General features: G+C 39.9%; 1 protein-coding gene across 32 annotated transcripts in view; it reads left to right on the forward strand.

Annotated features, from left to right (window-relative positions):
- The window catches only part of NRXN1 (neurexin 1), a 633554-nt gene that overhangs the window by 568026 nt on the left and 42269 nt on the right, over nucleotides 1-23259 (forward strand). For 2 of the 32 annotated variants that reach the window (XM_048936822.1, XM_048936823.1), the window contains exon 1: nucleotides 19908-19985. The exons of the other annotated variants lie outside the window; for them this stretch is intronic. In XM_048936822.1, coding sequence (XP_048792779.1) covers nucleotides 19953-19985 — 33 coding nt within the window. In that variant the 5' untranslated portion in view covers nucleotides 19908-19952. Of the gene's footprint in view, nucleotides 1-19907; nucleotides 19986-23259 lie in introns of those variants that run through there. 32 annotated transcript variants of the gene reach the window in all.

Below are 23259 nucleotides of genomic sequence, written 5' to 3' on the forward strand. Positions count from 1 at the left end.
GTGCTGTTGTTCTCTGTTGTCCTGCAGTGGCCCAGACCACAAGTGACCCTTCAGCTTGCTGCTGACTCCTGCAGTTGCAGCAGTGGCAGTGTTTCCAAAAAAGCTCCAAGTGTATTCACTTGGAATCCATGAGTATTCTCCAGTTTCAATCAGTAGTCCCAGCACTGATTTGCTCTGATTTCTTATTCTGCAGCAAATCTGCATCTTTTTAGGTGATGCAACCAGAACATGGGTAGCAGGAGAAGTATTCAGGATAAATGCTATTAAGAAAAACCAACAATGCAAGCATTCCCATAACAACTGTTCTTTTCTTTTTATCCTGTCCTTTGGTTTCTGCAGTATAAGAATTGTCAGGTTTTCCTCTGCAGAACAGACAGCTAGAAATTCTAAGAATTGAGTGGAGATTACGATATGCTCATTTGCAAAGGTTGGAACTCAGAGAACGGTGCCACATACTGTAAGAGCTGAAGGCCTTACAAGGAAAACTGAGTGGTGTGACCATGCATGTATGCTCAGGAAAAGACTAGAAAAGTGGCTTCACAGGAGTCTTAATCTAAGATTTCATTAATATAGTAATAACCCTAAACTTTGGGAATGGCTAGTACTTTCATCTAGAATAATTATTGTATTAGAAGACTTCCTAGGTCATTTTAATTGCTCTCCTGTGGGGTTGAAGCTGTTCTTGTTTTGCATATTCAAGATATTTTAAAACACGGGAAGGTCATCTATTAATAACAAACGACAAATCTGAGCAGCTCCACTAGGCTCTGTTTTATAGCTTGTCTATGGACATAAAGGTAAGCTTCAAAAGAATAATAATGCCCAAGCTAGTAAATAAAGATATCAGTCATCCCTGCTAATCTATAAAAACTGTGCACGCAAGATCAGGCCATAGATATTAGCTCACTTCATTGTCTGAACAGAGACTTTTCTAAATCATTTGCCCTGTGTAAGAGATTATGAATCAATTGCTGTGAATTGGGGAGTTCTAGTGACTTCCATTTTATTGGGTTTAATCTTTCTCCTGTCATGGGTGTTCCAGGAGTCAGGTCTATTTGTTATGGCTCGCTGTTGATAGCAGAGATGTATTCCCCTATAGGAAAGCTTCTACTGCAAGCTGTAAATTGAAGTTGAGAACTGAATTTATTCTTTGTAATACGGCTTGCTGAATAGCTCAACTTTAAACTAGTCACATAATCTACTTTGTTGTTAATTTAACAATGTTGTGTTTCCATTACTTACATGAATTGCATAATTTAGTTCAAAGTATTGTAACTATTTTTCTTTATATATAATGCTTTGAATAATGCTTTTTTTTTTTTTCTATTCACATATTTCACTTGGCTACTTTCTATGCCAATTGGTGTTGGGAGGTTTGCACAACATATTTTATGGTTGTACAGTACAGGGTTTGAGTGTTTATACCTTGCTCCATCTTTTACATAAAGCTGGCAAAGTATTATATATATCATTCAGGATGCAGTAGTTGATGTTATTTCATCTTCTGGCCTATCATTTTCAAACAACACCAAAAAATTGCCTTGATTTGTCAAAGAATGCATTTAAAGAAAAGTAAGAATGAGGAAAGAAAAGAACCTGAATTTAACAACCCCAGGTTGCTTATTGAACAATTTCACCTGATCACTATTAACCTTTGATTAATGCTGTATCATTTTCCAGATGGCAGTAAAGTCCAGTGACTATATGAATGCAGACTGCAGTAACCTGGCAGTGTTTTTGATTGGATAATTTTTGAGATTGCATATCCATTTTGGTCTTTACTAGTATAGCACAAAATACAGACAAGAAATCAACATCATCTGTAATGTGGTTAGCTCTATTCAATATCTATTTATCTTACTGATCACAGATACTGGAAGTGCTTTGTAATGAGGGGCTGCAAGGAACCATCCTATCTACTTACGAGTGGTATTGTGACTCAGGACTGAACTCCAGTGCTGCTGCCTCCTGTTTTTGGAAAGCAGGAGCTCCGAAGTGCCTCCTTAGTGGGAACAGACTCTGACTGTGCAGCGCTGCAGAGTTTGGTAGCCATGCACATTGGCATTTGGAATAAAACTACATCAATAAAAGAGCAAGCAGTAACTTTGGTCAGTCTTCTTAGTTACATAGAGAGAAAATCTTGCAGTGGAAAGCTTTTTATGTATTTTAGCCACTTCACAAGATGCTTGTGAGGGCTTTTTTGATTTCTCATCTTTGACTTTTACTACAGATTTCTGCTTTCAGGATCAATTATTTCTTCTTTGTCTGCAGCCTCTCTTTGACAGGTTTATTCTTCTAACCAGCTGTGTCAGGCTTCAGAGCTGCTGTCCTGAGTAAAGAAGCTTGACCGTCATTCAATTTAAATGCTTTACTAGCTAAGCTCATGAGATTCAAGCGTAGGGTCAAAGCCAAAGTGTTCTTTAATTTTTTCTAGTATTGCTGCCAGCCAGTGTTTAAATAGAAGCATTCTCCTAGAGTATTAGTGTGCTAAATGTGCAGAAGGCTGAAACATGAGTCTTGTAACTTAAACTCGCCATCTTTTTCACATCCCCAGCTGCTAAACCTCTTCATTTCTGTGTATCTCTAGCTCTTCACAGCTGCTCTCCAGTAGGCCCACAGCAGTGCACAGTACTATTCTTCGGTGCTAGTTTGTGTGCTGGTACGTAAACCCAATTGATAAATGACTTTGTTGCGTGGTCTGCCTCTCAGATACTTTCTTTTTATCAGCAATGGGAAGAGTTGTCTTTGCAGAGCACTGAACTTTTCCCCAGTAACATCTGACAAAATTCCTCCTTAAAGAAAAGCATCCTCATTCTCAAACAGTAATGAGATTTGAAGTTCTATAGATACCAACAAGATGACTTGGAGCAAATCCACACAAGTACTGATGTCATGGCTGGGTCAGCAGTTGAGAAGAGGTGCCCTGTAAGCCATTCACATGAAACAGCAGCCACAAGGTAGTGGCTCCTGTAGTGCAGGAGTGCTGATGTTCTCCACTACCAATCACTGACAAAGGAAAGGCGTCTTTTTAGACTTCCCTGTCCCTCACCCAAGACAGACATGTCATTTTTACGTCTCTGCCTCAGTGATGCTTAAAAGGCCTTGTGAACATGTGAAATAGAGTCCATTTCAGATTTAGAGATTTGCTTTTCTGTTTTCTTCAAATACCTTGGGGCCAGTTTTCTTTGAGATTTCTTAAGCAGTAACCAGTGAAGGTTTAATTTTAGCCCTCGTGTGAAATGAATAGGGTGGAAGTCAGATTATTTGAGGAAGAAGTTTTGTCCAGTAAAGTCAAACTTGAAGAAAACAGTACTGTCAATTTTTTAACTGAGGTGAAAAGATGATGGAAGTTTGGGAAATTATTATTGGCCTGAAATTCAGTCCTCATCTCTATTTATATGAACACTACATTGTAGACAGATTTCTTGATATTTTCTTTCCATTATAAAATAATGCAATAAAATAACACTGAAAATGGAACAGAAAATGAAGTGAAAAAGATGTGTAAGGAAATGGGCTCTTATTGTTTAAAAGCTAGCACTGAAGTCTCTAATTCAGAGTATGAATTCTTATGCTTCCGTAAGTAAGATGAGGTGAAAAATATTTAAAGTGTGTGTGCTGTGAGATTGGACTGTGTGTTGTGTTTCACAACTGATTAAGTATTGTTCCTAAATAAATCTTGCAGTTCTAGCTGCAGTGACACAAATAATAGAACATGAAGGTGTGAAAGAAGATGGTCAATTTGAGTGATACGAAAAGGAGCTATGCTTCATTTGGTGTTAGAAAATAAGTCACAGTACAGATATGATTGCCTTTCCTGAATGGTCGTATAGGATTACTGCTATATAAAGCTCCCCTGCTCACATTTTGCAGTGGCTCAGTGACTTGTTTATGTTGTGCAGTGTATTTTTCAGGTTTCACAAACACGTTAAGGTAATGGTTCTGTACAATTCTGAACGCCAGAACTTTATAGCTCGTTTTGTCATCAGGTTCAGATTGGTTCCCAAATTAGGTGTTCACATGTAGGCATGGCAAAACCAAGCAGAAAACTGATCCTGACAAAGACCACAGCTCACAGATGCAGCTGTCATTTTATTTTTGCCTGCAGTGCTCTATTTTTAAATGCTACACTTCCAGCACCAAGCACTCAGGAAAAATTCCTTCTTATATCTTAGAAAAATAATATCAGCTTAAGTTACAACTTCTGATCCTCTAATAACCTGTAGTGTTTTTTTCTCATTGATTCTGTTTATGCTACAAGATGATTTTCAACCTTTAGCTTAATGAAAGAAAAACTATGCTTGTTTCTTTATAGCAGATATGTAAGTGGTCGGCAGGTCAAAAATTACATTTACAGGGAAAATGTAGCCTGACTTCACAAGGAAGTCAGATGGACAAATACCATCAGCTGCTTGTGTTCATTTCAAGTTGAATTCACTTAATGCCTGTGTGTTTGTAATCTCTGCGAGGTTACTTTATTACTCAACACATGTTTTGAAGTGCCAGTCAAAAGGATGAGGGCTTGGGGTTAAAAGCATTTCAGACATAGTAATTCTTAATCAAAATCTAATTTAGAAAAAAATGGCACCTGGATTCAGCGAGGCAGTAAAGTCTTTCAGGGAGTACAGCAACTTGTCTTGACAGTGATTTATGTTCTTTTTTGCTTACCATGCCCAAGTATATTATCTAGGCTGACATGTATATGTACGTATATCAAGTGAGTTCTCAGCACCTGCTACAATTCTCATACTGAATTTATTCTTGTTGATGACTCTGAATATTGGTAGAAAACGAAGGGCACAGTTCCTTGACACATATCAGCTAGATGTAGCATGACACGACTTCGGCACAAGCCGGGTGTATGTTTAGACTCTGTGGCAGGCATAATTAAGAGTGGAATCTGACTGTCATCTGGCCTTGAGGTTTTTCGTGCCATGAGAATCTGGCAACTGCTAATCTTACAGGTCAACAGACAGCCACCTAACTTCCCTCCTCTGACATTTCAGGGGCTATTTCTGAGTAGATGTGAAACAGGAACTCTGTGGGAAAAATACTGCAGCAATAGACATGACTCCTGAAATCTTCCGTGCAGAGTAATTCAGATTGTTCTGCATAATCTATGCATACATTTTACTGAATGAAAAACACACAGTGCAATTTGAAAAAATACCTAGCCTGAGTGTTATGGCTGTATGCATTACAAAAATGTCACTATGTAATTTACTAGAGAATGGTAAACTTCCAATGGGTTTTGAAACATCTTGTAAAAATTAATGCAAATACAGCATTCCGGCTTGGTGTTTGCAGAGTCACCATGAAACAAAACAAAGTATTTACAAATTAAATTTGATAAAATAATGTCCATATAATCTTTACTTATCACTACTGCTATGTTATATGTAGTTTGTCGATAGAAGTTATTTGTGCACTGGTTTGTCTTTTCCTAATCTCTTGCCCTCTACCTGCAAGACATGCATTTTTGAATGCAAATAAAAATAATAATAATAAAAAATATAAAAATGCAAATTAGGAGTTTAAGTTCCTAAGTGAATCCCTAAGTGAAAATATGACAAGTCAGTGCAGATCCTCTTAAAACTTGCTAAAAACCTTGCAAGCTCACGTGCTAAAGTATGCATTGATAAAGGAAAATAGGGCATGAGGCAGAGAGTTCTAAAAATGAAGTTTAGACATAATTTGGACAGTTGCATCCAGAATACTCCACAGTTCCTCTACTTGGAAAAGACTTCTGAACACACAAATTAATGTTGCTTAGAAATCTGGGCTGTGGAGTTCTCCAAGCACCACAGTTTAGGGTTATCCCAGCTGAACCAGACATGAGGTTAAGTCACTGCTGAGTTGTTTCAACGATTCTCAGCAGTAGAGGCTGTTCTGTCTGAACCTCCTGTCACTGAAGTGTTACTCTGACTTTCCTCCTTGTGGAATAATGCAGCTTTTTGACTTCATGGACTTTGATGAACTGGTGTGTGAGCAGGCAGATTCCATCCCTGCAACTCAGTGCCCCACAAAGAGGACAGTTCACACAGATCTTGTTCTCAACCTTTTTCAGTGGAATCATCAAGTTGTTATCATCTAATTATTACATGGAACATTTAATGTGATGTGTGTTATAATTACGAATTTGGCCAGGACGCATTAAGGAAAAATCTTAGCGTTTCATCAAGTGAATGGATCATACTTCATAAGATGTGTGAGGTTATTTGCAGGAGTAATGCACAGAAGTGAAGAGTTCAGTCTTGATTTATGAAATGCACAAGGCACGTTATAAAGCAAATTTGAAGGGCAGTATGCTAAAGTGATAAGGACATCTGGGAGAGGTTCAGCAGTGAATTAAGCAGTGGCATAAGTCATCAGCTGTTCTTTGGTGAAGCTGCGTATCAGTGGGAAAGCTATGAAATTTGCATTGGATTTTGGTTCAGACTGAAGCAGCTTAGTGCCAGCCCTACCCACGCCATCAGTGTTGTTCTGGGGATGTGTTTTGTCCCATCACCTGATGGCAGTCACCAGTTAGTTCCTTTCCTTCCATGCCTCTTACAACATGACACTTCTGCAGCTAACAGTGCTTCTCAGCAGTCCAGCCCTGCATCTTATACTGTACAGGGAGTTTACCGTGCTGATTGAGGAAGGGAAAATAATGCAAGAAAAGAAGATGGAAAAAAAAAGATCTAAAAAAGGCCAGATAAAGTTTTAGGGTTGTCTGACTTCTGCAGAACCTGAGGATTTCTGTAGGAGCTGTCATGTTACCTAAGAGAGGAATGGTCACTCTCCTTCAAGGCTCAGATGATATAGGAAAATCAAGTATACAGCCTTTCTTCACTGGTCACCACATTAAAACAAGTTAACAAAAACTCTCTCATCTCCTTATCCTCAAGACAGGTCTGATAAATTGGACTGCAAATACATTCATGCTTTGAGTTTTGAAGTTGCAGATTGCTTAAGAAGTGAAGAGGGTTGCCTCGATTTGAACAGCCTTCAAATTTCAGAAACAGAAGTAAGCTGCAAGAGAGTTAAAATACAGTATTTTTTTTAATAGATTTGTATTAATAGATTTTTTTTTAATGGATGTACTATTTGGAGAAAAATGCATGTTACAAGTCATAGAATCATAGAATGGCTTGGGAGGAAGAGACCCCGAGGATCATCCAGTTCCAACCTCCCTGCCACCAATCTCCAGATCTGGTACTAGACCAGGTTGCCCAGGGCTCCATCCAGTCTGGTCTTGAATCTCTCAGTAAATAAATCAATTTGCTCAGGATTTTAGTGCTTTATGCTGAAACAACCTATTGTCTAAAGATGTCCTTCTTCCAAAGAAATGCAGATTAGGAACTAGAGAGATGACAATATACTTTTAAGGCATTTGGTACTCTCGCATTATCTGCTGATCAAAAAACACACAGCATGTCCATTTTCCTCCAGTTACTTACAACCCCACATAAATATGTGTGTATATATCTGTGACTGATTTCAAAACAGACGTTACTTGATGTTTCAACTCGCTGAGCTTATGCCATAGAGGGGTGGGTGAACGCGTTCAGAAAAATTTAGTAAATATAAAGCAAATGTACTTGAAGACAGTCAGTTATGCATGACTTTGTCATCCAGTGATGGTGCTTTGGCTAGATAAAGGTTTTGTTGTGTGCAGTAGAAAATACAAAGATGAGAAATGTGAATTTGTACACTAGGGATTAAAAAAACTATAGATGAGGTAATGCGCTGCAAGAGTTAGAAAAACAAAGGGGCATGGGGAAATAAAAAGCTTTACCAGCATGTTATATCTGACGTTGTTGTCCTTCTCTCACCCACACAACAGATCATTTCTTAATTCCTCCATATGTTTCCTCTGTATTTTACATTAATTGTCATACTTTGCATAATCAATTTCATTCATCTAGATTTGCTCCTCTACTGAAATGTTCTGACTGATTAGTCTCTGCAGCCTTCTACTTCAACTACTTAATGATAACTATCTTTCCCCCTAAAACCTATTCCTCATATTTTTTTTTTCTAAAGCAACTACATTTCTCAAGCTGCCACTAGTCATAGGAATTTAGCAGCATCCTTGTATCAGCTAATTCCCCCATATCTCTGTCATTCCCTTCTAGTAATAAGTCTTACGTTCTCTTTCCTGGGAACACTGAGACAAATGATATTTGTGGTTAAACTTTCAGAAAGAAGCTTCAAAGCCATTATAGGCAGAACTGCTCCTGTGAATGTCATAAGCAGCTGTCTTTTCAAACGGATTTTTATATGGTGCACACAAACGTAAAGGTAGAAGGAGGCCTTATTATTTTGCACAGAATGCAAGCCTCATGGACGTGACTGCGTTGGCAACCTGCGTGGTTCCAACAGACATCCCACTTGGGTAGCATAAGACTCTAGTCTAGCTCACCTGTTGATTTTATGAGCTCGTCAGTATAGGAGAGAAACGACTCCGAGAATTTTGATGAAGAGTTTTTGTCTGAAAGCATTTTTAATGTGGAACCTGATCCCTTCTGTATTTATGCCCATATATTTATGCTTTCAGTGGATTTTTAATCGGCAGTGGTTTTTTGCCAAAAATGATCTAAGCTCTTGTCTCATTCCGATTATTGGATGAGGTGGTTATATATATGTATGCACTCACATTCATGAAAAGCAGCAAAACATTAACTTATTTAAAATACTCACAGAAACAATTGTTTTTTTGTCTCACTTAAAAGATAGGACCTCATAAGTGGTTTCCTGTGATACAGACAAACAGAAATGGGTTGGTTTTTGCTTTTGAGAGGTGTTGTTTATTTTTAACAAACACTTAAGATTTTTAATTAGGGAGTGAAAGAAAAGCATCAGATACTAATAGTTTTTAATGCCACAGGCACAAAAACCACTCAGGTTTGGGGTGGGCCAGCTAATCTTACACAGTTGAGATTACTGTGTCATTTGGCCTCAGCATCTGAACTACCACAAAATAAAAATACAGTATTGTCATTATGAAGCAAGATGTAGTAGTAACCTGTAAGAAAGTAGGTTTTTTTTTGTTTTTTTTTTTTCTAGAGTAAGGAATGTGTTTCAATTGTCAGACTTCAACACTGGTGTATGGGAACTGTTGAGCCATGGCCTGACCCACTGATTGAGCAACTGGGAAAAGGACCCAGTCAGCCCTGGGAGCACAGGTGAAGGCAATTCAGCTGTGTAGCTGAAAGAGGTGCAGCCTGGCTTGCACCTCTCTTAGACCCCTTCTAAAGGCTGACTGCCACTGGGGAAGGGTCTCTGGTTGGAGATCCCTCCTTGTGGAGTTTTCCCTGTGAGCTTGGCTCCTTAGAGATGGGCAAGTACCTTTCATTCTCCTTTGTAATGCCTTTCCATCACGCTAGTCCCTTTGTTGTTGCGCTTCCTGTATCACTATTTCACAGCATTGATCTTTCTGATTGTTGCAACTGGGAATGCAATTGGTTGAAGTATATACTTCTTGGTTTTCAGCTGTAAAAGTGTCTATAAGAATCCAGTACTTGTAAGAGGAAAAACTGCATGACCATAGGCCTCTTTGTCACTGTACAGCTACCTTTCTTTTGCTTTTTAGGCTAAATAAATCTCTTTTGAAGGCTCTGGGGATGGAATTTCTTTGGAGACCAAAGCAAAAGTAGTACTGTGAGAGGAGAGGTGTTAGTTTCAAGGTGCTTAACCACACATATTTATAGACTGTGTACCTTATCAAATAGCTCATCTTTCTCCTCAGGACCTTATTGTTAGGAGTGGTTCTTATATTCTGCTTTTCCTGTGGTTCAGCTATAGGGAGCTTTACTATTTCATTTGTGAATGCTGCATGAAGTGCATTTAAAAGTACGTTACTTTGTGGTTCAGTTACAGGTTTTGATGTTACAAGAATGACAGTACTGTACATTTACATAGCCTATTGCTTACAAAAGATTTCTGAATGCTAAGAAGGGCACGCTCATTTTATCATATGATGGGGTTTATTGTGTCATGTACTTGTCAGAGGATAAATGATCTAGGAATGATCATTCTCTGCCTGAAAGGTCAAAACTCCCACAAATGTAAGAGGCCATGATCCTCAGTGCTGTCTCATCTATTAAGCTTAATGATATCAGTTTTCTGAGCGAAACGGATTGCAACGTTACCTCATCTTACTGCAAGTCTTGTCTTGATTCTGCTACTGCCTGCAGGTAGGTGAGGAGGGGCAAACTGCAGAGCATCTGCAGAGCTGCTTGGCTATGTTGCGCAGTCCTCTTGGACTTAGTGCTCCTATGGCCATAGAGTTGGTTGGTTGGCTGGTTGAGTTACCTCCTCTAAAGGTACCTGGGCAACAAAGGTCTTTAATAAGCAGAAATGTCTCTCCCGAGGGCATGAAGAGAAAGGAAAAGTATTTCCAAATGCCTGCAGATGCATAAGCTATCCTCCTTACTCATGAGTTGCTTTTCTGGATCATTGTATATGAGCACACATTCATAGTGATTTGCCAGTAGGCCTTTAGCCACACTACATTCTGTTAGGCAAGACTGTGAGTTTTATAATTTTTAATTATTATTTTATAAGCAAGTATTCAAAGTGGGAACAGGCTTCTATTATTTATTTGCCGCTCTTCTTGAAGGGGAAGGGAAATGAGGAGAGGCTGGTGAACACTAAGCAAATAAGAAACTGTAAACTGTGCTTTTCCAGCCAATGAAAGTTGCTTTAAAAATTTTATTCTTCAGATTCTTGTTTGATTCTAGTTACTGAGTCTCATGGAAATAAATGTATCTTTATCTTATTCTGTACTGCATGTTCAGAGCCCTTGATAAATTAAAAGAACAGTTACTCAGGGGAAAAAAAAAAAAAAATTATTGGATTTATGTTTATTATGCAAACATATCTTCCATATTCTGCATAGAAAACATTTAAAAGGCCAAAAATAGTAATAATCCTGCTCAGGAGCTATTCCAAGTTAATATTAATACAGAGAATTGAGTATTCATTAATAACTCCTGGATTCTTATTAGGATTGTTTTATTATAACATGTAATTTGCTTGAACTGACTACATCTTTCTCAAAATAGTTCTAATTACAGAAATAAATAAATAAGCTTAGTGAAGATGCTTACACAACAGTGCAGCCGTTCTCTCTGTGCCAACTGGAAATCTATTCTTAACAGATGGAATTTGTCAATCTGCTAAGAAATAACATATGAGGCCTTTGCACCACTTACAACATGATTTAACCTGTCTGAAGTACCAGCTCATTTAACTGAAAGCATATTTTGGAGGAAGTCTGTATATGAACATGGTATACTGTGGGTCAGAACACAAGCATGGTCCACAATATTTACTTCTCTCTACAGTGATTGTAATGTTTATCCTTCTTCCTCCTGGTAGCAGTACCACTGCAAATTATTTTGGCCTCACATTCCATTTTTCTCTTTTGTTATCATTCTGCCTACGTTTGTTCTTGTCTTTATAAATCAGTAGATATGACATTAATCCAAATTCTGATTCAGGGTAAAGGCTATAGCTAGCCAGAAGATGAAGACTCGAGAAACAGCCTACCAGGTACTGAAAACCAATACTTTGCACCTAATTGATGAGCTGGCTGATTGCAAGCCTCGCCTCTTTCCTGAATCTCACTAGCTTTAATGAACAGAGTAAAAATGTAGCCCAGAAACAGCTCAAAGTGAAGGTGTGCTGATTAGACATCATAAAAGGGTAACCTCAATATGGAGAAAATGACAGTACCACACTGATTGACCCTGTGGACTGGGATACTAGAAGAGAGATGAATTCATTGGTATCAAGGGCAAAATCACATACTTAGGAATAACAGGATATCCAGCTACAAGAGATTTCCCAGACAGATTTTGGTTCCTAGCAGTGCTCTGTGACTTTGAGGGGCTGTTTAAAACTTCTTTTGCATTTCTGACACCAGAAACCCTTCAGTGGTTTGCGACTGTTAGACATGAAGCTCCTCAGAGCTGATATTGTGCTTGTATTTTGCACTAAGTAAGCATTTAGAAATAACATCATAAATAAAACAAACTGGAACATCAGTCTCATGGCTTCCAAGGTAAAATAAGTTGGAGGTGAAAATTATATCAATAATAAGTGTGTCGACTTACTGATGTTTTATTAGATACGTATGTATTTATATATGCATGTATACAAACAGCCATTTCCATCTGTATCTTGTGCTGTTTTTTCTTCACAGAAGTAGTCTGCTTCCATCCTGTCATGTCTTATTTATTTGATTTTTTTTTATTTTTTTTTTTGTAATGCATTGGCTACAGCAATGTTCTGTTAAATATTGAAAAGTTTCTGATTTAAACCTGACTGTGGTTTGAGTTGTAAATACTTCTTATAGACCTATCAGCTTAAATTTAACATTAGGCTTGCTTTATTTATTTTTATTGTTTTAATTTTGTTGCAAGACCAAGAAAGGATATACTTAGTTCATTAACAGTAAATGAGGAAATAGTACAGCTATGCTGTCAAGGAAATGAAAGAGCATAGAAAATACATCCAATGCTATTTAATTAATGTCTTTACTCTGCACTGTCCTACTTTTTATTCTGCATTCATATTTAAAACACAGAAAACAGCTTCAGTAGACAAAGAATAATTTCCCTGCTTACTTTCAATTAAATAAATACATTTCTAGAACACAAAGAAAAAAAATCAATTATATCTTTAAATCCAGTGGTACTGTCTGGTTTTGTAATGCATGAATATAAGAGATTTTGGCAGGATGTATATTCCTACTTCTTTGTTGTTAAGAGTGTAGGTGTTAAAGCTGCTTACTAGGTGGAATAAAGAAGGGTGCTGTAATGGAGCCCTTGCTGGACCAGCAGTTGGGACAGTTGTGCTTTAGCTCCTCTTCCTATGGCTTCAGCAGAAAAACTTCAACCTGATGAGGTGTCTGGAGGGAGGATAACATACCCCATTCCTTCCCTTCTTTGTGCAAAATTCCTTCTGTAGCCATAGAACTCTTGCTGGCACAGGAGAAGGTGCCACCTCCCCCAGTCAGAGGGTACCCTGCTTCCAGGGCTTAGCTGCAAGTTTCTCTGCAGGCAAACAGAAGCAAAGCCAGATTTGCATTTCACTTGTTTTGATTCTGCTACTTAAAAATAATCTCAGGTAGCTTTTTTATTTTCTTGAAAGCTGCTTTGTACAGGCTAGCCCTAGGTGTTTGTCAGATTCTTTGTTTTCCCGTCATATTCCCTGCTGGCCTCCTCAGAAGCTGGTTAAATTATGGGGATTATTCAGAGCTGCACTGGATAATAAAATGGTCTATTGATTAGTAGAGTTCTAATTACTTGTCTTTTGGTATGAAAGAGAAATAAGAAGATTTGATAGTAAACAATGAAGAAAACAAAGAGGGTGTTTCCAACATATGTAGGGTTATACATGCCCAAGTGTGGCCTTGTACCATGAGTGCTGTGACTTCAAATTTATCATCAAGAGCTTATTTGAGTGTTTACACGATGGTGACTTGCACAAACAGACTGCTTGAGGGATAAGCAGCCAAAAAATATAACTCCTTATTTTTTTTCTTGTAATATTCTGCACATACACTGGAAGAGTAACATTGTGATGAGCAGTATGTTTTTGACTTCTCATGCCTTGTGGTAACAAAATTGAAGTTAATTTGTTGTTTTAACAATTATGTACCAATTGAATATAAATAGTGTCACAATTTCAGCTTGAAAAACAGTGAGCATCACTAGGTAATGGAACCCTTGCACTTGCATCATGTGCCTATATACTGTAGTATATATGCCTCTAGTCTTTTTTAAAATAAATGAATAATATGTACTCTACCTTCAAACTAGTTTCCCTAACAGATCTTGCTCTTAAAGATGTGTAGAAAAATGTTAAGGAAGCAGGTCTTGCCTGGGAGGAGAGCAGTGCTGGCATCCTCTCCTTCCTTCTGCTGAGCACCAAGGTGACGGTTAGCAGTGCTTGCCAGACGAAGCTGTGTTCTCACTTGTGCTTGGAGGTGCCTGTGCTTCCCAAACAGGTGTGAAGTGGAGGCCAGACTTTGGGATGTTTAGAAAATAAGGACTGAAAACTTGGCAGATCCCCTGTTGGTTTCAGGGGGGCCAGAGGTTCTCAGTGGCCCTTTAATACATCTTCCATTGTCCACAGAAGTTTTCTCAAGAATTTCTATATACTGTGCAGTGCAGTCCTGTCTTTTTTTTTCCCTAGCTTCTTTTTTAAAATGCTGTGAATTTCAGGCAAAACCAACCAACACTGCCTAACAACTATTCTGCATAGTTCTTGCCCACGGCAAAACAGCTGAGCCAAAGCAGTAATTTAATTAAAGTGTGAAAATCCTCCTAATTCTCTCAAAATAATCAAATTTCTTTTTGTTGCAACTCTTTTGTTTTGTTTTACTAGCACTGCCCAAGTACCAAAGGCTCAGCTTCCTGTTCTGTTGTGCTTTTCTAGAGAATGTGTTTCTCACTTGGTAATGAAGCATTTCCCACTGATTTTTGATTCTATCCGTGGGCTGATTTGACTAGAGTGCAGGCTCTTTTTGTTTGCTTTTCTTCTGTGGTAAAACCATCTCCTTTTAAGCCTGGCTGCTGGCAGTTCAGTGTCTTGTAGACGCAAGCAACCTTGTCAGCTCATTCGTCTGCTCCGTCCCCTGTCACCCGCAGGTTGGTGTCAGACCAAGATGTCTCTTCTAAATGTGAATTCCTTCATTAGTTCTGCACGCTTTCTCCAGGGCTGTAATTAGAGCCCTTCTGATAACCAGCACACAACCGCATCCATCATTTAGCTCTTCCTTTGAAAGGTTTCTCTCTCGGTGTTCCCATCCCTGTCAGCTTACAGGTGGCTCAGTTACTTTTAGCAGTTCTGCCTGGATCCCTGATACACATCAATCATCCTCACCATAAAGACCAAGACACCCAACTTATGGAAGTCCTTAGCATTGCGAGGACCATGGGATAACCACCATCTTCAGATGCGGGTGAGCAGCCAGCATTACATAGTGTGAACTTGAGAAAACATCTGTGTAGTTATTCGGCAGCTGCTTTATTTTTCTGTGGAGCATAGAAAAGAAACGGGGCCCCAGTTCTGCTGTTTACCTGACAGAACAGTCAAAACAGGCATCTGATTAAAGAGGCTGCAGCAGACACCCAGCCTCAAGTGGGCTTCTCCACATTAGAGGATAATGGCAGCGTTTACTAGCAGCCAAAGTAATTATTTATTAGGATATGAAACCTTTAATTTAGGAGGAAGGTTTCACATTCAAATATATTTTTTCCCTGTACTCCCACACTGTAAAATGCAGCAAGGCCAAAAATTAACGCATTTGTACATCTATTTCTAAGTTACGTGGGTGGCTCTGAAATGGTATGATTTTAAAGTCGAGCAAATAATATACTCATAGCAATCTTCTTTGAACCAGGAAGGTTTTAGACACCTGAAGATCCAAATCAAACCAAATACATTACATTCTCTGCTCTGTTAGTTTTAGATTTAAACAGTTTTATGAATGTGGAACTGCAACAAGAATTCCCCAGTTTCTCAAAGCTGCTCTGGTAGAGCAGGGCAAAGCCATAGTTGGAGCAAATACACTGGAAGGCTATGACTTTGGTTTCCTTACCACTCCCTTAACAGTTGCTATCTGGTATCATACAGAACACATTTCATCATCCCATACACATTTTGATGCCATTCATGTAGAGGTCTATTCAGGAAGGTAAAGTCTTTACTGACTTGCACTCTGCTACAGCTGGTTGAAGTCAGAGATTGTAAGGAAGGACAGAAGCACTTTGAATCAATTCATTTGTGAAATACAGTATCATATTAAAACATTTAAGAATCAGATCAAGTGTTGACAAAGGTATAAATAGTTTCCCTGTTTACAGAATAGCCCCACTGCAGTTGTTTTCAGTTTATTTACTTATACACACACAGGTGTGCATTATGTATCCTGAAGGACAGAATACAAAGATTTTCTTATTTATTTATTTATTTATTTATTTATTGCTGGTTATTGTTTGCTGGCAAATAAAAGATGACTATGGAAACTGCAGGATACAGTCATAGGGAAAAGCAGACATTCCCCACCTTCTATCCCAGATTACGTTGCTGCTTGAAGAAGGAGAGAAGCTGAGTACAGTTAGACATTCACTTCTGCTCATCCACTGCTCTGAACCTCTGGAGGTAATTCAGGCTCTTTAATAAACACGGGGTCTGGACTACATCCACTGAAATGGATAAAATGATCACGGGTGGAGAAGAGCAGCTGTAGAACTGCTGGGTGTTGGTTTAACGCACCTAAGAGATAGGTTCACATCCCTGCTCTATGCTTCTAGTGCCTCTCTATCGAAGAAGATGGACACCCAGGAATCCCCCTCTGAGAAGAGAAAGCTAAGCTTTTTTAAGACTCTGACCTGTACAGAGGTGCAGAAATTAAGGATTTCTGAGAATGTCTTCATGAGTCTTTGAGAAAATAGGCAGCCAGGTACAACTGAAGGCAGCCTCAATGCTTCCTGGATTGCTTAAGGCGTAACCTCAGCCCTGTCCTCATGTCATGCTCACCTCGAATTAAGGAATAGCTGCATGTCACACCTGGTGTATTTGTGTAAATACAGAGTGAAATAGACCCTTGCAAATAATTGATGTTGTCATTCCAGGTTAGTTTTCATTAACAAAGAGCAGTTGTGATTCTACAGAATTTCAGAGCGCTGCTTTGGGTTTGTCTCAAATGATGTTTGATTCTTTTCCACTGGAGGATATCTTACACTGCTTTGTATCTGCTTTTGTAGATAGGATCTGTCTAGGAGCAAAATTGCTTATTATTCTTTTACAATTGTTCTGCTTTAAACGTGCTTCTAGCAATGTGTAATTTTGCCATTGCAAAAATGCTGTTTTGCAATTGTTTCCTCTTAATCATCCTCAACAAGATTTGCAGTGCAAATAGCTCACTTCTTCCCCCTCCCAAACTGTGTATTTGTGGATCTCTGCATAAAATTTGCCCTTCTGCCCCAGAAAATGCAGTGAGGACTTATGACTAAACCAGTGTGAGCCATCAGGTAGTGTTTTGCAGGGGCAAGAAATGTAATTTATGGAGACAATTGAGACAAAATAAATGTGTCTGATATAATTAGCATAATAGCTGCATATCATCCAGTCTTCCCTGTGTATTATTATGACTATTTATAAACCAGGTACACAAGGATTTGAAAGAGTCAAAGAAAGTTAAGGAATAAAAAGCAGGTGGTAATAAGAAATAGGGAATGAAAATATGTATGCCTAGGAAATGAGTGCTTTCATTTGTTTCTAGGTAGTTGAGGCTTTGGGGCTGAAGTTCATTGGCAGCTGTTAGTTCCCTTTCGAGGGTATTTTTTTCCTATATATATATATATATGTATATATATGTATATATAGGAAGCTATATGTATACATATAGCTTCCATTGAATTAAAGAAGAAGGATATTGGCCTTTCGAATGGGGGAAGGCAGATCCCTTAAAGATTTTTATCACTATTGAGCTTGTTTCCAAAGACCTGTGGGAGTAGGGGTATCCACAGGCCAACCGAATGAGTGTGGTTTGGCAAAAGCAAGATGGGGTAATTCTGGCCTCTGGGAATGAAGTTACAGGCTTTGTCAGAAATGGTAATTTTGTCACGGGTGCAGAGCATGATAGATGTTATACTGATGACAAATATCGGTGCCATCGCTTTGTATTTCTCATAGTTTGGTAGTTTAGCAGACTGAGTCTTGCAGAAGTCTCCAAAGGGAAAGCGAAAATGTCACACTGGCAACATCCCAAGTGCTGTCCCAGCTCTCTCGTGACAGAGTAAGGAGACTTCCTTCATCCCTGTCTACTCTCAGCAAAATTGCTGAAATGCCAGAGGAACTCCTAAGGATGCCCAGAAGTTTTTATTTAAAAATAAAAGTCCTTCACAGGACTTTTGCCACTTAGAACCTTAGAAGTGTTGAGTAACATATTTTGGCCTGTGAGGTGGCTATCTAGGATTGTGGGCATGGATGCCTGTGCATGGACTTACTGATTAACTCATGTGTTTTGTTTCTCTAACCATACAACCAGCAGTGCTTGTTGTTTGTTCATACGGAAAATAACTGTGTATAAAAACCTTACTCCCACCTATAGCAGCTTTTGCTTTTGCTCCACCTTTAGCTGGATTGAAGGCCCAGTTTTTTGTTGTTTTTAACATAATGGGATGTTGCAGAAAAAAAAAAAAAAAGAGTATTTTTGCTCTTGAGTAAATCTCTATAGTAGATAATTTTAACTCTATGTTCTCTGCAGTAGCAAGGATTTTAATGGTGCTTAGTCTGTACAGTTCCTGTCCAGTTATTCTAATATATAGCATGTTTAGATCAAAATCCATTTTCAAGTTGGCCTATGAGTTTCAAGTTGGCTCCTGAGTTTCAGGGATTTTATGACTTGTGTGTGTGTAGGTTTTTCCAGCATAAGGCTCTTACTTCATTTCAATAATGATACAGGCTGTGGTATTTACAACAATCTCTTGTGGTATGAGATAGGCACTGTGTTCCTCATTTGCTGTCCCTCACTGCCATTATCAAGCAGGTTTTTGAGTGACATTGTGTATGTATTTGGGAAAATGTACACATTTAGCAGAACTCTCAAGTAGAACTTGAGAGTGTATACTAAAGCAAAATCTTCGTGTTCATCGTGTTCATGCATTTAGTGTTTTTGTTTGTTTGTTTGTTTTGTATATTTGGCCTTGATTCAACACAGCACTCAGGAGTTTGCTTCAATGTACACCCTTACATGTGAAGTCAAGCATGTTTTCAACTGCTTTGCCCTGCTGCACCCGTAATTCTTGCATCTTCAGATTCTGTGTGTAAGGTCTATAATAGCCACACTGCCTATGTATCTCCGTACTGTATCACACTGTATTGTGGCACACACAAGAAAGAAAGAGAACTTAGAAAAAACTGTGTAGAAAGAGTGAGCTGGTGCTTGCCATGCAGTGTGCTTGCAGTTTGTCCTTAAGGTTGCCAGGATTGGGGTCAGGAGCCAGGTTTTGCCACAGTGCAGCTAAAGCAGACGTAGGGCAGCACAGACATGAATACCTTCTGCGGCACTTCTTCCAGCGTTCACTACCTGAAGTGGTAGACTTCTGTAGTGAGTTCACTACAGAGAACAAATGCTGAGCTCTTGCTAGGGACCTGCAAGGCTAATTTCATCAGACATTTTCATAGGCCACGTGTTAAGTGGACACATCTGTTACTCTAAGCACTTCAGCATGTCAGACAGGCAAGCCCTTACTATCCAGTAGGGTGAGAGGGATAGGTTTTGAAATGGTCGCAAACTTTTCAACGGAGGGTAGGGGGGGGAGGAAGGGTGGTTGGCATGGAGGTAATTCATTTATTTGCTTGTTTATTTACTCGATTCATAGAATGGCCTGGGTTGAAAAGGGCCACAATGACCATCTAGTTTCAACCCCCTTGCTATGCGCAGGGTCGCCAACCACCAGACCAGGCTGCCCAGAGCCACGTCCAGCCTGGCCTTGAATGCCTCCAAGGAACTGATCCCGGTTCTCTCCCGTTCCCTGCCGCGGAGGTCCCACGGGGCAGCGGGGGCCGCTCGGCAGCTCCGCTCCTCGGATGATGGCGGCGCTCCCCGCTGCGCGCCCCCGCGCGCGGCCATTGGCTTGGCGGCGGCACGTGGCGGCGGGCACGGCTCCTCTCCCCGCCGCCGCCGCCCGAGCGCCGGGCACTGATAGGCCGGGCTGATGCGCAGGCAATTTATCATCCCCGTCTCCCGCGGAGGCAGGGAGCGCGCCTGTCACCAGTATTGATTTCAGAGGATGGACTAGATTTCCTAGGATTTCCATTAAGAATTAAGGAAGGGGGGAGGGAGGGGGGTGGGGGGGGGGAAAAAAAGGAGAAGAAAAAAAGAAAAAAGGGAAGAAAAAAAAAAAAAAAAAAAAGCTGTAAGCACGCAGGGTAGCCAGGCAGACATGGATATGAGATGGCACTGTGAGAACTCGCAGGTAGCTTCTTCTCCTCTCCCGGCCGGTGCAGAGTGCAGGCAAAGCACTGCAGCATGCAGGGATTCAGAGACCATTAGGCTGACAGCGGGCGGGGGGGGTGGGGTGGGGGGTCGGGGAGGGGGGGGGAAGGAAGCATTTGCACCGATTACTGAAAATGACTTTTTTTTTTTTTTAAACGTCTCCGTGGAGATTGCATGTTGTTAATATTGAGATCAAATTTCTGCACGGTATCTGTTGAAAATATAGAATAGATTGGAAATTGTGCTGCTGATACCTGAGCATGGACACTGCTGCTGCTTCTCTCTTCTGCTTTGTTTGTTGTTGTATTTTTTAAGCAATAGGGATGGTTTGAGCATGTTTGCTACAACTGAGAAGAAAGGAAAGGAGAATTGAAAAGAATCAAATAAAAGCATGAATAAAAACTGCTTCTAATAGCTGCTTTGTTGTTAATAATTAGCAATTATTGTGGCTTAAAGGATGCTTAAACCCTGAGCATGCATGCTGTTCCTTGGACTGAGAATACGTGTGTGTGTGTGTGTGCGTGTGTGTGTATTTGTTTTGCTGTGATTTGTTTCAGTGAGCATTTGCTCTGTTGAAATTGCTGTGAGTTATCTGCATGCTTTGATAAGAAAAATTGCATAGCAATGAGTGACTGTCTCTGACTAACCTGTATTTCATGATATATATTGCCAAGTGGTTTTGTTTTTACAGGAGTCCGTTTTGATATTTGAAGGGGGGGGGGGGGGGGCATGAATCAGTGCATGTTTATTTTGATGGAAGCATTTGTGTATTTTGGAAAAAAAAAAAAAAAAAATGACCATTTGTTTGCTTGCTTTTAACACTGAAGAACCAGGCTATGGATTAGTTGATTGATATGATTAGTTGATTGCTTTTAATACTGAAGAGCAAGGCTATGTCTTGATTGATAAGTAACAAATCTTTAAGGCATCTGATGTAAAGCAGCATCCTTTACCAAGCTCTCTGATCCAAGAGGTGAGGTGTGTAGGGGGGAGTGCTGAGCTCCTCCAGAAGAGCTTTGGTCCTCGTCCTCCCTAGGAGGAGTGAGAATGCCTTGCTACAGGCACATGGGAATTGTGCTGCACCAGGTGGGAGCGTCGGGACAGCGGGCAGGGAGAGGGTGAAAAGGAGAGCTGCCAGCAGTGGGGAGGGGGAGCAGCACCTTCTGGCTGTGCAGAAATGTCTCCTCTCTACTCGCTGGTAAAGGAAGGAAGCTTTTCTGATGCTTTCAATGCAGTCAGAGGATGATAAAGTGAGGAGTGTGGCTGGTCAGATTTCTCCTGTTCTGTGGGCTAACAACTGTGTTAAGAGGATGTAGGGCTTGGGGGGGGCTTCTTGACGTGTGTATGAAAAATCTGCTGATCTGGGGCCAGCCTCTCTGTTGTTGTTTTGGGCTGTGGTTGTGGGGCTGAGGATCAAAACTTTGCTTCTGTTGTACCAGGTGTATTGTGCAGTCCAGCCTGTGCTTAATTGGGCTTCTTCAAAGTCCTGCCAGGAAGCCATTTTATTTTATTTTATTTTCAAATATGCATTTAAATTTCTTAATACACAACTTTTTAAAACAGCTCTTAACTTACTGTTCTGAGCTAAGTTTTATCTGGCTTTTCTTTCATATCCCAAAATAAAACATTCGGGGTCGTGTTAGCTTTTTCCCCTGACAGATGGCTCTGACTTGTCAGTATTTTAGGCCACTGCCCAAGTACAGGCTGTAAACTCTGTGAGTGGAGTTTGCCATTCCCAGCTCTGTTTCTAATAGTCCTCCCCATCACCTAGTCGTTGGATGTAATTTGACACAGCTGACAGCATCTACTTAGAAGAAGCTTAGGGCTGAGCCAGCATGGAAATTGAATTGCCTCTCGACTCCCTAATGTTAATGATCCTTCCAGGTCAGCACAGGAGTAATTGCCAGGGCAACCTGAGGAATTGTCCATTAAACCTGCCTAGATGGTAGCTCACCTGTGGAGAGATGCATCCCGATGACACATGCAAAATGAATTCCATTTGCTTAATATGAGGGCTGCTAAAGTTATGAATATCTCAGAAGCTACCCTGTGGTCTCAGGTTTAATATTGAAGTGATTTTCCTGGTATTTTAGGATTGATTATGAATAAGGCTGGGCGGATTTGCTTTAGATAGGACTGAAAAAGAAATCTGCAGAACTATCTGGTTGGTGCTCACATCTTGAAGGACGAGCCTGTCTCAGCAAAGGTATACTTTGATGTAAAACCTTGTGGCATACAGCTGGGGAAGAAAAGTTCACATTGTCCATGTTCCTTAGTCCTCGAGGTATCTGTGCATTTGAAATAACCCATTAGTCAGTCAAAGTTTGTATATACCCAGGCAGCTTGATGAGGTGGGCAACTGGACCTTTGAATCCAAAATCAATATTCAAGAGGAATTCAGAAGAGACAAACAGCCTAAGGACAGTGCTTAAAAACTCAGCTGTGCTTTATGTCTTGAAGTAATGCTGATTTAGCAAGAAATCCCAGTCATGCCGCGAGAGGATTTGTTTTGTGACCTTGTGCATTTGAGATGACATAAAAAGTTCTGGGTTGTCAGCACAGCTTTTTGGAGAGGAGGAAATGCAGAGGAGGGGCAGCCATCGCTGCTGCCATTAGGAGAGGTACCTGTGTGGAGCACCAGAGAAAATGGATGCACACAAAGGGCTAAAGGCTGCTGCTTCTGAAGAAAGCCTGAATTTCTGTCTTAGCCAGGGAATGGCTTGGCAGTTGGAGCCTGCTGATAAGCAGGAAATGGTTTTCATAACTTTTTGGCTGACATTTTCGGTAGCTTGAAATATTTTGTGGTTCTTTTTAGTTGTGTATTAATATGAAGTTTAGTCATATGTTTGTTTCAAGCGCGTGAGTGCTTACAAATGAAGCTGCTTTTCACACAACTAACTGATGAGCCTCCAAAAAAAAAAAAAAAAAAAAAAAAATTGCATTTCTTTTGCATGGTCTGCAGTAATTGGCTCTGTTGTGTTTTGTGGGTTTGTTTCTGATGCTTCTGACATGTTTTTTCAGTCCGTGGGGCATTTTGTTCTTCTCATGAAAGCCACCCTAAGCAGCAGATTCAAGGAAGGGTCTGTCAAAACTATGAAAGGTTACACTCTCACAAGTGTGAGTGATCGCAGTATTTTGTGCTGCTTTTCTACATTGCTTCTCTTTTCTTATCATTGTGTGCATCTGAACTGTGCTTTATTTCTCCCTGTAGGACTCACAACTTGATTTAGCTGTAGTTGTGCGTTTCAGTAGGG

Source organism: Lagopus muta, chromosome 2 (genome assembly GCF_023343835.1).
Source record: "Lagopus muta isolate bLagMut1 chromosome 2, bLagMut1 primary, whole genome shotgun sequence".
In the NCBI taxonomy this organism is placed as follows: Eukaryota; Metazoa; Chordata; class Aves; order Galliformes; family Phasianidae; genus Lagopus; species Lagopus muta.